The sequence below is a fragment of the Meles meles genome, chromosome 3, assembly GCF_922984935.1.
Source record: "Meles meles chromosome 3, mMelMel3.1 paternal haplotype, whole genome shotgun sequence".
Lineage (NCBI taxonomy): Eukaryota > Metazoa > Chordata > Mammalia > Carnivora > Mustelidae > Meles > Meles meles.
The window spans coordinates 132,889,839-132,906,998 of record NC_060068.1 but is presented as its reverse complement, the minus strand read 5'-3'; the positions used below and the strand labels follow the sequence as shown (position 1 = coordinate 132,906,998).

The 17,160-nt window shown below is 36.3% G+C and overlaps 1 protein-coding gene across 2 annotated transcripts; it reads right to left on the bottom strand.

Annotated features, from left to right (window-relative positions):
• Positions 1-401: 401 nt before the first annotated feature.
• SLU7 (SLU7 homolog, splicing factor) lies at positions 402-16,139 on the bottom strand. 2 transcript variants are annotated; one of them, XM_045999815.1, is made up of 16 exons: positions 16,015-16,139; positions 13,513-13,698; positions 12,087-12,240; positions 11,670-11,750; positions 11,213-11,377; positions 10,266-10,334; positions 6,954-7,001; positions 6,614-6,745; positions 6,244-6,341; positions 6,006-6,073; positions 5,732-5,871; positions 4,709-4,870; positions 3,068-3,172; positions 2,845-2,916; positions 2,617-2,733; positions 402-1,989 (listed from the first exon to the last, which is right to left on the bottom strand). In XM_045999815.1, exons 2-16 carry the CDS (start codon positions 13,680-13,682, stop codon positions 1,810-1,812), a joined length of 1,761 nt encoding a protein of 586 aa, XP_045855771.1. In that variant the 5' UTR covers positions 13,683-13,698; positions 16,015-16,139; the 3' UTR covers positions 402-1,809. The 2 variants fall into 2 exon arrangements, with proteins under 2 accessions (XP_045855771.1, XP_045855772.1); XM_045999816.1 differs by having other exon boundaries at positions 16,005-16,125.
• Between the last annotated feature and the right edge of the window lie 1,021 nt (positions 16,140-17,160).

Sequence of the window (17,160 nt, the reverse complement as noted above, 5' to 3'; positions counted from 1 at the left end):
CATGTGCTTTTTTTTTGTAAGATAGATAGGGGCATTATCCATTACACCATGAAGTTCCTTTTGCAGAGGTAACATACAAAAAATTACAGTACATAGTTTCAGCACTCAAAAGGCAGCTATTATTAATAAATGCAAAGTTCAAATAATGAATAATGTTCCAGGTGTTATCTTTGTTTTCCAAAATGGAGAAATAAGACAAGGTGGAGAAATAAGAGTTCAGATATTATAGAAGTCTTCCTAAAATCAGTAAACTAGATTTCACTGAAGAGGGAACAGAGAGCCAGAAAAGTCCACACATTTTTTGAGTTAAAGGATCCTGAAATTTTCTAATTCAAAATCCCTTGCCATAAACTACTTTCCTGCCAAATATTTGAAATAATACTATAAACCACTCAGTTAAGTATTCTCAATTATATATCTTTATTAACAAAAGATAAATAAAATACAAAATAGACATTGTCAAACTTTATGTTGAACCACTCCATATTATGGTAGGAGTATGAAAACGTAAGTCATTGACTTTCTTGAAATAGGTAAGAATGAGCTCTCTCTGCATTGCTGTTTGAACTTCGTACTAGTACTAGCCTGAATCTAGCTACGGTATCCATAGTACTTGACAATTTGATTGTTACTCTCACGAGCACAATTCCTTAGATGGTAACTTAATGTGGTATACTAGTGGGTTTTGGTAGCTTAGAAGCCAGTGAGCTATTAAAAGCCAATTACTTATGTCAGGGTTTGAAATAGGCTGTTTTCATGATCCCACTCTCACTGTATTTTTTTTTTCCTACTGTATTATCTTCACAGTGTTCTTATAAGAGGCCTGAGGATCATGGTAGTCTCAGTTATTAATAGCCCTATAAGCTATCCTTGTAATTCTCTGAAGAAACCTTCAATTTCAGGTTTTGCTTTCTGCAATTTTTATACAATTACAAGCCAATTTTTGCTTTCTGTAAAGATTAGGTACAATTGATACTCTACAATCTTCTAAAATTTAATATTCATGATCATTACATAAAGGCAATTACAATTAAAACAACAAATAGTACCACAAACCATCCTCTATAATAGAGGAAAGGGTTTCTGTGTCTAAAGGTTCATGTCCAGAATGGTAAAAGACCTAGTACTGATCAGTGACTCGAAGATAACTAAAGAGTTATTTTTCCATTCAAAGACTAATCCATTTAGTTCTGGATATAAAGTATAAGGAAATATTTTAAAAATCAAAATTTTATAACCAAATAGAAAACAGAATTATTACTATACAGACTGAAATGGGGGATAAAGTCATACATATATTCTAAAGGTTTCCTTTCAGTAACTCAATTTATTTTTAGCTTTAGACCAGGAAAACCTTAGAAGGCAAAAACAAACGATACTCAAGTAACTACAACTATAGTTACTAGTAATCTGAAAAAACAAAACCATGATTTTGAGAAAGAGTAACTCATCTGCCTTTAAAATGTGTACTAGCACTAGATAAAGGGCCATAAGAATTGAGGAAATAAAGTTAGAGACTTAATAAATGTTGAGTAGAAGATGTTCTTGTTAGGTAGAGAGCCAAGGCCTCTTTGCACATCATCTTGTATAAAACTGGAAGTAAAATCAAAATATATCTTAATGTACTTCCTCTTTGTTTTTGTTTCTTCAGTGTGTAAAGAAATGAATTTGCTATGAGACTTCTGAGTCTTTATTAAAGTCAGGCAGCAAGAGTAGTAGTTGTGGGTTTTTCCATCTACAATCATCAGCAAGAAGCTGAAAAGAATGTATCAGCTGTGTCTATCTTGGGTGACTGTCTATAACTAGTTACTACTGTCCAAGGAAGGAAGCCATGGGGTCATCTGGCCTCTGACGTTTCATTCTATAGGCCTCCATTTCCTCTTCAGTGGGTTCCCGAGTTTCATATATGCTGTTGTAAGGCCGCTTCCTCTCATCAATTTGCATGATCTCCTTGACATGAAGAAGGCGGGCCTCCTCTGCATTCAGTGCCTATAGTGAGAGGAAAAACATGAGAACCACAGCTCTACATCAGATCTCTTCTGATCTAAAGTAGCAGAATACCAAAAGTCCCCACTGAATATAAATTGTCATATCAAAAACCTAGATTGTCCAAAAGAGCTTAAAGTGTCAGCCCTTCTACTGTCAAGCTGTAACTAATTACTACTTGGCTGATACAGTATTTTCATATAGCACAAAACATTCTACCACATTTTCAATGTTAAAAAAATTTACTTAATAACAAAGAGATTCAATGATATTGATTTCACTAACAGAAGTCCACAACTGATGCTTCTGGTGGAAACTACCATTCTAACTTTTCCCAAGGACTTGCTGAAACTTACAAATTATGGAGCTAAAAGGCAATTCTTTCTGGGCAGTCAATAACTCTAAAATAAAGCTTTAAAAGCACATTTCTTCAGTATGTTAGTAATTTTTATCAAAAATTCCAAGAAACAGGGAATACTGAGATACACAAAAATCTCCTTTTGCACTCTAGACCTGATACAAGGTAACCTAAACAAATCACCCAGACTTGGGGCTTATTTCCTCATTTCTTAAGGTTGCTACAAATAAAGAATACTGTCATCACTTTGACTATTTAGAGTTCACAGAGACCTTTTTCAATTTTTCATGTTTCTTTTCTTCATCATCACTATCCGAACTGCTCTTTCGATGCTTCTTTTTCTTCTTCTTCTTCTTCTTTTTATCTTCTTTTAGTTTTTCCTGATGCATCTGACAGGGAGGGTTGAAATATATAGCGTTATTAATGCAAAAACAAAGCTCCGGCACCAATTTTAAAGTCAGCCTTCCAGGACTTAATTCAGGACAAATGATTAGACTTACCTCCATGAGGGTTTGAGGTTTTTTCACAGATTCTTCTCCAGTTATATCATTTATAATACATTCCTCTGAATTCTGTGGGAAAATATATTTGACTTGAGTATCATAGTTACCAATCACTGAAGAAAAAGTTAAAATTTGAAACATGAGAAACATACTTAATACAGATTTTGACTTAAGAGCTTTGGTTGTGCTACAGTTTAAGAACTAGAGGACAATTACTTACAGCAATCTCCTTGCCAGCTTCTCCAGTGCAATAGGAATACTTGAAAAAAGAGTGACAGCATTTGTATCCCCATCGGCCTTCTTTCCAGTAAGATCCCCAGATATGCTGCAGAGAGAGAGTTGTTACTTAAAAAGGAACCTGAAACTAGGGATTCTCATATATTGTTGATATGAGTACCAAATAATACAGGCCCTTAAAAGGTAATTTGGGAGTAAAACTATGGGGATTCCATGGCAAGCTAACAGGGAAAGGGTGGCCTGACCTCAGGTGTAAGAAGCAGCCATTAAATTATAATGGTCTCGCTTTCCATTCCTAAAACTGTAAAAAAAAATTAGGATTATCTGACTTCTCTTCAAAAATTAAGAGCTGGGAAATTCTGGGCCCACATTCCCACGTGGCAAGAACTGGCTGTTGGTGACCAATGGATGTCCATTTTATTTATTTATCATTTATTTTTCTAAAAAGATTTTTATTTATTTATTTGACAAAGAGAGAGCAAGAGGGAACAAAAGCAGAGGGAATGGGAGAGGAAGAAGCAGGCCAGCAGGGAGCCTGATGTGGGACTTGATCCCAGAACCCCGGGATCATGACCTGAGCTGAAGGCAGACGCTTAACGACTGAGCCACCCAGGTGCCCTGGATGCCCCTTTCAGACAGGGTTTGTGTTCTGTGTGTGTGCCTGGATCACTTCACTCATATACATTCAGTGGCCTGGCTCCTATAGCTAGTTCAGTTTTTGACCTGACTTTGACAATTGTAGTTTGAGTACTTCCAAGAGTATAGCAAGTAACATATGTTTTATGATGTGAGACAGTAGAATTCATCATAAAAAGTATGAATTATGAATTCTACTGCATCACAAATATTCTTGTCATAATTTTGAACTTAAAACTAATCAAGCCTTTAGCTCTGAATTCCTGTTTATAGGAAATGCGGAAGATAGAGGAATAAATCCTATAGTATCACTAGGAATCAGTCAAATACAGATTATGACACAGTTTAAAAAATAACTGGCCTCATCTGTTTAAGGGTTGCTATCATAAAAAAAAAGGGAGATATGACAGAGGAAGATAGAGAAAAAGAGATACAACAACCAAAATGAACTCTGATTGGATTCTGACGCAAGACAAAAACCACCTCTTTAAAGACATTTTTGTGTATATTTTAAGTAATGTGATTAAGAACCAGAGATTAGATGATATGAAGGAGTTATATCAATTTTTAAAGTGTGATAGTTATGGAGGGGAATATCCCTGATTTTAGAAGATGCATGACACAGTTTCTATGGGTGAAATATCATAGTATCTGTGATTTTCAAATGTTTTAGTTAAAAAATAAATAAATTTTATTTATATATTATATTCATTATGTATACACACACGCACGTGTGTGTACACGCCCCAAAGCATATATACCAACAAAATTTCTAAATCTAAGTAGTAGCTATGTGGATGAACATAATAGTATTCTTCCACATTTTTTGTATGTTTGGAAAAATTTCATAAAACACAATTAAAATGTAAAAAAAAAAAAAAAAAAGAAAAGAAAAGCACAACAATGATTCGCTACTATTGTAGTAAGAAAATATGACCCAGAGCAAAATTCTAACAAGGACACCAAATAGTTCTGGTTTAGCACATACTGTGTGATTGTGGATCTTCACATCCTCCTCATACTTAGAGCAGGCAACAGCCCGCTCCTGTCCTTTGATGACTGTCCCATGTCTTGAATACTCCACATAGTCTTCAGTCTGAGCTAAAAGCAATTCAGCTGGAGGGGCATCCAAGTGTTCTTGGCCACCATACTAAAAGAAAGTGAACATTATTAAATACATTTTACAGCAAAGATTCACATTCAAATCTCTATTGATGGGTTTATTTCCAATCAGAAACATTAAAGGAATAATCATTATGGCCTTTGTTATACAAAATACAGTAAAAAAAGTCACAAAAATCTTAGAGGGAAATAAAAGATGTCTCCAGCTGCTATTCATCTTTTGAGTGTGTAGATTACAAAATGGCAATTAATTCCTTTTATTCTCGTACGCCTGCCCATTTGCCACATGACCTTGCTACTCTTCCCCTCAAGAGACAGTTTCTCCAACCTCTGAATCTGGGCCTGGCCGTGTTACTTGTTCAGGCCTGTGGGAAACTGGCAAATTCGATGCAAGCAAAGCCCTGAAGAGCACTCGTGCACTGAGGCATGCTTTTTGTTACTAGTCTCTGGTACGGAGAATGCCTGCTGAAGCTGGACTAGCCTACTACAGGGTAAGAGCCCAGATGGGGCAGAGATGAGCTGTTCCAGAGGTGGGATCCTAGGATAATTAGCCTGCTAACTGCTAGAGACCAGAATGAGACCATTCTAGATCATCGAGCTTCAGATGAGCAGGCCCAGACCAGGAGACCCAGCTGACATACAAAATTCTGAGAAATAACAAATGTTTATTTTAAACTACTAAGTTTTTCCACAGTTTGTTTTGCTGCAAAAGCTTCCTGATATGTATATACCGATAATGTATACAATTGTCAAGTTAATAGGAGGGTAGAACTAGTCCTAACGAACTAAAAGAGCCTCTCTGTGTGTTGTATTCCACATGTAAATCAAATGATAAACTGGTCATTTCTTGTTAATGAACATTCTTTTCTTTGCATTCTGATCAAATTACCTTTTCCAAGATGCTTTCTTTCTGCTGTTCTTTGAAGTCTTCTTTTTTGACTTTGAAGGACTTGTACAGCAGCTCTAGTTTTGTAGGATCAGCCTGCAGATGCACTTCAGATCCCTTGTCATAGGCTTCCCAAGCAAACACTACAATAATCAAAAGCATCTTAATGAGTTCTCAGCTACATTTATTGCATACTTCCTGAAAACAAGCTTCTAAAAATGCCTCCAAATTTCTTTAGAGTGGATATAAAATACCTTGACATAGAGTAAACACTTACACTGTGTCTGAGCCATTGAAATGGTGTCTCCTGTGTATCTTACAAAGTTATCCCCTGCATAGCTCACTCTGTAAACACAAGTTAAAAAACAAATTGTTTCAGAAATTGCTTTCTTTAAGGAAAGTTCATTCTTTTCTGACCCAGCCATAGATGTTGTTCATTTTAACTCAGATTCAGTTTTACGATTAAAAACGCTCCTCCCCCACCGTGAAATCTATACATTTAACGTGATACTTACTCATCTGGATTCTTCCCTGCGTTGGCATAGGGATTCTCTCTCATCGCTCTAGTTTTGGGATCATAGTAAGCAGAATTTGGATCTAAATTCCGCAAATACTAGAAGGGAAAATGTTTTAAGACTGTATTAACATTTACGTCTGTCAAAAAAAGATTTCAGCAGACTAGGCGGAGGAATTAATCATGATCAGTTACATGTGTGTATGCATTGGTGGGGTACAGATGAAGAGAAAAAAACAGAATGATACTTAATCTTGGAATGACAGACTATATCAACCCATATAGTGCTCAGATACCAGATGAGTAGACAAAATTTGGAGTGGGAAGACAAACATTTTTTTGGATGTGTATGTTGAGTTAGCAAGGATTACTTTTGCAATATCTTCTCGAATCCTGAGATTCCGGACAGTAATTCGCCTCTTAGAGTCAAAGTTCTGTCCAGGCATGTCAATATCATCTGCATATTTATCTTCATCCTCATCTTCACTATTATGATCTTTTTCCTGAAGGAAGGGGAAAGAAGGAAAAACAAATTATAAGAAAAAAAGAGCAACATCTAGTTCCTGATTTCCCTCTAACCAAACTCTTATTCACTTATATTTCTTATTATTCACTTATATTTCTTAAAGCTATTATTATTATTGTTACTGTTATTAGCTGTCAGAAACTGAAAAATTTAATGTATACCCAGACAGGGCACATATTTATTACCGTCTGAGAATTTGGTTCCTCTTCTCCCCACTGGTGTTTTGGAGAATTCTGCATCATTCAAGAAGAAAAAAAATTTGTAATTTTATTCCATTAAATCTACTGATTATTTAACACTTTAAATATATAGGTATTATATATATATAATATATATATATATATATCACAAATTTAATCTAGCTGAACAAATCCTATTTCTCATTGTAATCAGCATGTAAATTCTGAATACCAGTATGTCACTGTGAATAATTTTATCAGACTGTCTACAAAGCCAGAAAATTTCTAGAGAATTTTCAGTGATACAGGATTATAATTGCACAAAGGTAGGAAGAACATTAAAATGACCAATGTATCCAATATATATTCATTTCTTATATGTTAACCTTCAGGCATATACTATTTTTGCCAAGCCTCACTGGAGTTTTTCTATCAAGTCTAAAAAGAAAATGTTACTAGAATCATGTAATAAGTATCTTTAGAGCCAAAACAACTTTTGTAAAATCATGCAATGAGGAATCTACTCAAATGATACCATACTGTAATTTTTTAAAAAAAGATTTATTTATTTGACAGAGAAAGAGAGAGAGATCACAAGTAGCCAGAGAGGCAGGCAGAGAGGGGGGAAGCAGGCTCCCCGCCGAGCAGAGAGCCGGATGCAGGGCTGGATCCCAGGACCCTCAGATCATGATCTGAGCCAAAGGCAGAGGCTTAACCCAATGAGCCACCCAGGCACCCCATCGTACTGTAATTTAAGGAGAGTCTGAGATCCTAGTCACAAAGACATCCTTCCTTCATTAGCATTGGTCAGGATTTTCTCTAACTCCACAAAAGGCCTATAGCAAAGTAGTCAGCATCTTATCATGTCCCTTTAAAAGTCTTCAAAGTTAAAAAGACTACCTTAGAGCATTAGTGGGGGGATATGGAAATATGAGTGTGTATGAATATATCTATCCTCTCTATATAAACACAATGATTATATACATGCGAACATTATGTGTGTGTATATATATATATTATGTATATATATATATATATATATATATATATATATATGCACATAAATTTGTATAGCTTTCCTGAGTGGTACTTAAGTGATATGACATTAAAATTTTAAATAAAAATACTCACTGCATCAATTACACATTAAGGGATTCATCCTAAGGGAATATGTCAATTATATAAATCAATTATATAAAGAGGTATGGAAAACAATGTTATTTACAGTGCTGTATATAGTATCAAAAATCTGGGAAAAGTCAAATTAATAATAGAAATTGTTACATAAATTACTGCACTCAGTGAATACTGAACATCCATTAGAAGTGATTTTATCCAATTTGCAGGAAGAAAATAGAATTTGCTCCTCTTTTTTTTGCAGTTTTTGTTAAAAAAAGGGGAGAGAAAGGTGGGAATAATATTATTTGTTTTTGTTTGTGAAACTCTGAAAGGATCCACAAGAAAAATAAAACAGATTATGGCGGGGTGAGGTTTAGAGATAAGGTAGATGGAGGCAAGGATGGGAGACTTTTTACTGCATATCTTCTTAATAGATAAAATAACTGCATATCTTGAGTTTTGAACCATGTGAATTAATATAAAAATAGATAGGTCTATAATGACAGAGAAAACATGAGTTCACTGCACTATATATTAATTGAAAGAGTAGGTGATAAATAAGTATGTAAAGATGAAATCCATGTTAAAAACATGTGTTATAATTACACACATATAGATACATGTGGGGAGGCGGAGTGGGCCCTGGAAAGGCCTACTTCAAAAGGTTAATAATTAACATAAAAGATACTTATTTTCTTCTTTATAATTTTCTATTTTTTCACTGAGTATGTATTACTTTCAGCATCAGAAATATATGCATATATTTCTATTAACATAATATATATATATATTTTATTTTTTATTTTTTTATGTATGGTCCAATGTGGGGCTTGAACTCACAACCCTGAGATCAAAAGTTGCACATTCTATTGACTAAGCCAGCCAGGCACCCCAGAAATGTTTTTTTGTTCCCACAAGTGGCTAGTTCAACAAAAAAACATTTATACTGCCATACAAAAAGTTCAATCTCTATAGTAGACTATTCTACTGCACGTAATTAATATTAATATCCAAGTACTGAAGTGGGCACAAATCATCAGTCTCCTATACACATTTAAGTACGCTTACCGGTGAAATAAATCAGACCAGGTTACAACAAACAACAGAGAATATACTAGAACAAGAGAAACAGCATGTTTTCTTTTCTAGAGCTGGTAATAGTAACAGCTTCTAATTACCAAGTGTTTACTTACATTGTGATATGATGCTAGGCCTCCTAGGTGGTAGGTGGTGGTGTCTCTACTTGAGATGATAAACTGAGGCTCAGAGAAATAAATTACTTTTTCTGTGACCACCTAACTGGCCAGGGGCAGAGCTGTATTTTGATATCTGTTAACCTGTGCTGTGAACTTTCCTGCCAGGTGGCCTCAGTGACTGCTCAGTTGGTGATTACTTACTTAGGTCTGTTTGTAACTCATATTTGCTGAGTCCCTTTTAGGAATTTAAACTCCAAATGTTTTACTTATTATTTATGTGTGCCATCAATTTGTCAAAAAGAAAACTTTTACTAAGCACAGTATGCATTAACTATTAAGCTGTCATGAATAAAAAATTGGCAATACAGCTTTACTACAGGTTTTTTTACTCAGCTATAAAATTATTACAGTCATTATGGAAAATGTAGAAAATACTAGTAAAAATACCAAGAAAAATGTACTAATTCTACAGTGAATGAGAATCAGTATTCTGGTTTTTTTTCCTATGTGATATTACAATATTTTTTTCATATGTTATTTAAATGTAAGTGTTATCCATTGTTGTTACAAGTGTTGATAAAAGTCATTTAAGAACTATGCAACATTCTATTATACAGATGCAGGACAGTTTACTTCACCAACTCCTTGCTCCTGTTTAGGCTATTTCAATTTCTTGCCATTTTAAAAAGTATTACAATGAATATGTTTGCATATGTGATCTTTTTTTCTGATTACTAGGAAATTCTTTAGGATAGAAGGACCTACTGACTTTATTCCAGAAATGTATATAAATATTTTATGGCAATATTCTCTCCAAAATGACTGCATCAAGGTATGTTCCGTGAATGTTATAGAAGTGCCAGTTTTAGTCTTTCCCCTCAACAGCACTTCTCTCTTCCTAAGTCTTTCCTAACTAGACAGATATAAAATGAATTCTTGTTTTGATTTTCATTTTTTGTTTACTAAGAGTTTAATGTTTTTATGGACCATTTTTATTACTTACAGCCTGTTCCACTAATTTTCCTGAGGCTAATTCCTCTTGGAGTTTCTGGGCTTTCAGAGTTCGTTTTGCCTAACAAAAAAGGAAACATTTGAAATTTACTTTACAACATTCAAATGAACATTTAATTTTTATATACTTAAAATTAATAAATTTATTGTTTCCAGAAAGGTCATCTCCTTGAGATTTCTTGTAACTCTAGACGTATGATTTCTAAATAACAGGATTTACAAACTTCTGTTCGAGTTAGGCATTAATGTAAACTGAGCCAAAAAGCACTAGTGATTAAACTGCAAAGAACAAGCCCTATCCAAAAGGGGCAGCTGTCACCTGATCCCAGATGACTGATGCTTGCCTGACAAGCCCAGGATTACCACATATTCCTCTGTTTGAGAATAGATGAAATTTACATTAGATAAATCCCGTGATTTTTAAATGTAAACTCTACTTATGAAAAAAAAAAGCAGCATTACTGTGGATTTGAAGGAATGCGGGAAAGTTGATAAAATCATAACAAAAAACTCTGAAGTTTAATTAAAATAAAATTCAATTTTCTGATATGTGTTATCCTGTTCTCCTTTGACTTCTCTCAAATACAATGTAAGACATCTGTAAAACAGGCCCAGACAAGATGCAGTGTGTGGGGCCAGGAAAGAGTTTATAACCTTAAAAATCCAAAAGCCCTAGATACTAATCTGTTCTCATGCTTCCAATATCTTCTGTAGCCTCAGTTAGGGAGTTAAATAAAAAATACGAGAATCAAATAAGACACTGCTGCCAATATGGTTAGCACACCTTATTTTCACTATTCTATCAGACCTACTACTACTATAATAAAAACGCCACCATTTTTACATTGCTCGAAGACTCAAAAACAGAGTCACTTAATCAATGATACAGCAAAATGTACATTCTTTAAGGAGTGTAGGAAAGCAGGGAACTTTGCTCACCAGATCTACTTTAGCATATTCTTCCACAATTTTCATGTGTTCCTCTGGATTGTAGCCATTCCACCGGTCCCTCTTCCCATCATAGTCAAACATCAGCTGAGGCTGGACATGTTCATCTGGAGCTATATTAGTACCTGTAAATTTTGCTCCAACTCGCCTAGGTCTCTGGGAAATAGAATAAAATCAAACCTTTCCCCAAGTTCCTGTAGCCTAGGCGAAAATTTCAGATAACCTTTACAAAGCAAGCATAAACATACCATGGGAGTTTGTGGTCTGTTCAATTATCAGTTACTCTCCCAGCAGAAAATTATGATGGTGCTAAACTAATCTCACTCAAATAAATTTATATTTAACTTGTACCAAAATTTAGGTAACTTTAGAAAAATAGAATTAAGCTCTTTGATAGGAAAAAAGAGACTCTCTGACAAGTTTCTAGAATTCTCAAAGATGAACTTACCTCAAAGCAGTCTTTCTTTTTGTGCGTCATGGCCCCGCAATTTTCACATGCCCCCTTGCGGTACTTAGTAGTTATGGAATTCTGTAAATGGATATAAAGAAAAACAAAATGTTTTATTTCTGAATAAGTTAGAAATAATTTTGGTTCTTATTACTATATTGTCTAGTGAAGTGACTTACTCATTAAGAGTAAAACTACATAAAGTCTCCATACTTTTATAAATGAGAAAGTTTAAGTACTTTAGCAACATAAAATGTAGAAAAGAAAACACAGAAATAAAAGTAGTATGTATTACAAATTTTAACCCCAGGTAAAAGGGTTTGTATTCTGATATAACTTGATTAAAAGTTCTTAAATTAAGTTCTTAAAATAAAATCTCCATTTTCATAAGGATATATATAAAAGTTGCTCACATACCTCTTTTACACCTCTCTTGTACCATTCTCCAGATGAGCTGTATTGCTTCTGTTTCTCTGGTTGTGGTCTCTGGTGCTTTAAAGTAGGTCTTTTTGACGGATCGATATACCATGGCACTGAAGAAATATACTGAGGTATATGAGGGTTGATGTCTCTGTAATTAAAAAATATATACTTTTTAAGAATAAAGTTTGTGGGGGCGCCTAGGTGGCTCAGTGGGTTAAGCCTCTGCCATCGGCTCAGGTCATGATCTCAGAGTCTTGGGATCAAGCCCCGCATCGGGCTCTCTGCTCAGCAGGGAGCCTGCTTCCCTCTCTCTCTCTGCCTGCCTCTCTGCCTACTTGTGATCTCTCTCTCTCTGTCAAATAAATTTAAAAAAAAAAAGGAAAAAAGGAATAAAGTTAAAAAAAAAAAAAAGAATAAAGTTTGAGGGGTGCCTGGGTGGTTCAGTCGTTAAACAACTGCCTTCGGCTCAGGTCATGATCCCAGAGTCTGGGATCAAGGCCTGCATTGGGCTCCCTGCTGGGTGGGAAGCCTGCTTCTCCCTCTCCCATTCCCCCTCCTTGTGTTCCCTCTCTCACTGTGTCTCTCTCTCCACAATTAAATAAAAATCTTTAAAGAAAAAAAAAAGTTTAAAAATAATTGTTATTACAATTACAAAGATAGCCTATACAGATTGTAAAAACAGAGATAGTGTAGGGGGAGGGAGGGAGAGAATATGCTTGATATCTCTATAATATAGTAGAAAACAAAACAAAACAAAAAAGCTCTGAAGATAAGGAATGTAATTTATTTTAAAGATTTTATTTATTTATTTGACAGAGAGAGAAGTCACAAGTAGACAGAGCAGTAGGCAGAGAGGGGAAAGCAGACTCTCCGCTAAGCAGAGAGCCCGATGCAGGGCTAGATCCCAGGACCTTGAGATCATGACCTGAGCCGAAGGTGAGGCCTAACCCACTGAGCCACCCAGGCGCCCCAAGGAATGTAATTTATTTTAGAGTGAAAACATTTCCAATATAGCAACTAAGAGTAGTGACAGAACTGAAGTCAGGAAAGAGATAAGGAAAATAGGGATGTACGTTAGTAGATAAACCTTATACAAGATCAAGAAGTTAGTTAATAATGCCTAGAGTTGATTAAAATAATCATGCAGATACATTATTTAGAGATGTGGAGCTATCAACCAGAAAAATTCAAAATAGAAAGATTTAAAAGTAGTCACTTTTGCAGAGTGGGACAGGGAGTGGGAAGACTTGAAAGGGATGACTGCTGTTCATTAGAAGTTCTTTAATACATTTCTATTATTAAATCTTACATATACAAATCTGATAAAATAATAAAAACTGTCAAAGCAAAACATGAGAAATTACTGAGTAAACATAAATTTGAATTTTTAATGAATAGATCATGCAAACAATGTACTTACTTTCCTTCTTCATCAACTTCTGCTGGAGCATTACCCAGTTTTCGCTGTTCTTCTAGCTCCTTCTTCTTTCTCCAGTCCTCTCTGGTCATCTTCTTTGGTTCCTCTAGACTTATTTCTTTGGACCCTGACAGGGGGGCCGCATTAACTGCATCTACAGCTGCAGCTGACATGGTTATCTGGACCCCTCTACGAAAAGAAATATATATATTAGTATAAACTAGGCCCTCATGAGTTCATCAGTGAAATTATCAAAAGTACACCCTAATAACACATACTGCAGTCTCATTTATACATAGTATTTCATTTGTTCTTAAAGTATCTGTGAGGGAAGAGTCTCTTTCCTTTCTACAAAAAGTCTCTATGCACTGTCTGCAGTTCCTTCCTCAACTCTAATTTACAAATGGAGAGAAGCATACACATGTACTTTTTTTTTATTTAAAAAAATTTATTTGGCAGAGAGAGAGATCACAAGTAGGCAGAGAGGCAGGCAGAGAGAAAGGGGGAAATCAGACTCCCTGCTGAGAAGAGAGCCTGATGCAGGGCTTGATCCCCGGATCCTGAGATCATGACCTGAGCCAAAGGCAGAGGCTTTAACCACTGAGCCACCCAGGCATCCTGCATACACGTGTACTTAAAATTTCATAAGACTCTTTCATTAACCCTCCTGAATCTCTCTATGTATGTCTCAGGCTTTTCTAGCATGTTAATCGTACATGAGTAAACAGTGTCCCATTTTCCTTAAAGACGAAATGCCTTAAGAGTTATCTATATCCATTCTCCATTTTCCCATCTTCTACTTCCTTCCACAGTCACTCTAAGTTAGCTTTCACCCCATCTCTCTGAAGAGTTACCACTAAGTCATCAATGATCAATGTGCTAAATCCACTAGATATTTTTCAGTTCTCTTCCTTCCCCTTTTTAAAATATTTTATTTTAAAGATTTTATTTATTTATTTTGGAGGGAGAGCATGAGCAGGGGAAAGGGCAGAGGGAGAAGCAGACTCTAGGGAGCTTGACATGGGGCTTTATCCCAGGACCCACAGATCATGACCTAAGCCAAAAGCAGACACTTAACCGACTGAGCCATGCAGGTGACCCAAGATTTACTTATTTTAGAGGGAAAGAGAGCACGCATGAGGGTGTGGGAGGGTGGGCAGAGGGAGAGATAGAGAAGCGGACTCCCTGCTGAGTGGGAAGCTGGACAGACTGCGGCTCAATCCTACCATCCTGAGATGATGACATCAGCTGAAATCAAGAGTTGGGCGCTCAACCAATGGAGCCACCCAGGTGCCCCTCTTCCTTCACTTCTTGAAACATTTGTATCTCTTGGCTTAAGTAACACTATTATCTCTTGGTTTTTCTTGAATCTCTCCTGCTGCTCCTGTCTTCTTGACAAGTTCCTCTATTTCTGCCTAGTTATTTAACTTTGGATTCCACAAGGCTAGTCTCTTTCATCACTCTGGACTCCATCAGTAGAAAGTTCATGTATTTCTAAGGCTTCAATAGCCACAATATACCACTGTTGGCTCTCCCACCTATTTCTCCTCTCTAGATCTTTTATCTGAGCTTCAGATACATATATTCCAACTGCTTACTTCACAGTATCTCCATTTAGAGCGTCTTAAAGACACCTGAACTCAACAAATCTTAATTCAAATTCAGGAGCGTCTCCATGGAATGGCATCTCCATTCACTGTTTCCTCTCTTAATGAAAAATACCACTCATACCTTTACATATATGTTCCAGATAACCTCCATAAATATTTCATCACTATTGCTTTTTTTGCCTTCTGAATAGCATTCAGATTTATTTACTTCTCTCTATTCTCAATGCTAACATTTTATATAAATTACTACTTTTCTCTCCTTATTGGTCTCCTGTCCTCCTTTCCTATCCGTTCTCCACACTGCAGTGTTATTTTTTCAGAACATAAATTTGATTATGTCATATCCCACTACACAAGCCTAAAATCTCAATATGGGGCAGAGATAAATACAATGCCAGCCTCATACATGACTTCAAGCGTTCCAGTAGTCATATTAAGATAGTAAAAAGCAGGTAAAATTACTTTACAATATTTTAACTTAATCCAATATAGCCAACATATTATTTTAACATGCAATGAACATAGGAGAAAATAAAGTAAATCTTTAAAATCTGATACAAATTTTACACGTATTCAGACTAGCCATATATCAAGTGCTCAGGAGCCCCAGGTAGCTAATAGCTGGGAAGTGAAACTCCAATAACATCTGATAGCTGTTACCATTAAAAAGCTAAAAACCATTAAAAAGACACAGTCCTGGTTTGGCTTGGCACCAGTATAGTGTCTGAGGCCTAGGACGGTGGCTTTCTTCCCGGTTCCCAATCCCCGTTCCCTCCTCGACCTGGAATTCATCACTTCTGTAAGGATGTGTCTAAGAAATAGGAGCCTTTGTCCTATTTCCCAGAGTCTTCCAGCTTCATCTTCTCCCGATCCCCAAATTCCTACATTTTCTTACCCAGTCGGGCCACAGGTCACAACGAAATCACCCGACAAAAATGAAGTCAATCCGTCAATGTTTACTTCCTGGCTTTCAGTTCTCTCCCCGCAGCCACTGCGGTAGTTTCCGGGCTAGCGACACATGCGCACTAACATGGAGGCGGGGGGGGGGGGGGGGGAGGGGGTGTCCTAGGCTCCCACGCGATGTTGTTTATCGCGAGATCCCGAGTGCGTCTTTATTTACCTCGGCAAAGAGGGGGAGGTTAGTTTGAGTAGATGCTTTTCTGCTCCCAGAGTTTGTACCGTTGTTTCTTGTAGACTCGGAGAGGTTAGGACGTGTTTTTTTGTTTGTTTGTTTGTTTTGTTTTTTTTTTTTTCCGTTTGTTTTTTTGAAGTACCGAGAACGGACAACAGCTTAAGGCTCTCTCCGGAACTATGAAATGAATCGGGAACCTCGTGACATATTAATTAAAAAAAACACCACACAACAAAAAACAGTTAAAACTAGCGTTAATTAGGCAGATACTGTGTAACACTTTGGAGACGTGGTGAGCAAAAAGAGTATTTCTTCGAAATTACATCATACAGAGTGAAACACTAAAATGATTATTCAAGTAATTTCGTTGTAAAAAGTCTCTGTGAGGGACGCCTGAGTGGCTCAGTGGGTTAAGTTGCTGCCTTCAGCTCAGGTCATGATCCTAGGGTCCTGGGATCGAGTCCCACATTGGGCTCCTTGCTCAGCGAGGAGCCTGCTTCTCTCTCTGCCTCTGCCTGCTACTCTACCTGCTTGTGCACACACTCTCTCTCTGACAAATAAATAAATAAAAATCTTTAAATAAATAAATAAAATCTTTAAAAAAAAAAAGTCTCTGTGAAAGGAATACCAGATGCTATGAGAACGTAAGGCACTATTTGGTAATTGTGACATTCTGCACCGAAGTGATCTCGCGTTTTATCATTGGAAAAGAAATACTACAAAACAGTTTCTATTTTGGGAAAACAATAGTATCTATGACATCCCAAGCCTCCTTTGAAAGTACATGTATGGGATCACTTGGGTGGTCAGGTGGTTAAGCTCTGCTTTCAGGTCGGTCATCATCCCACTTCCTGGGATAGAGTCCCCCACTGGGCTCCTTGCTCAGTGTGGAGCCTGCTTCTCCCTCTG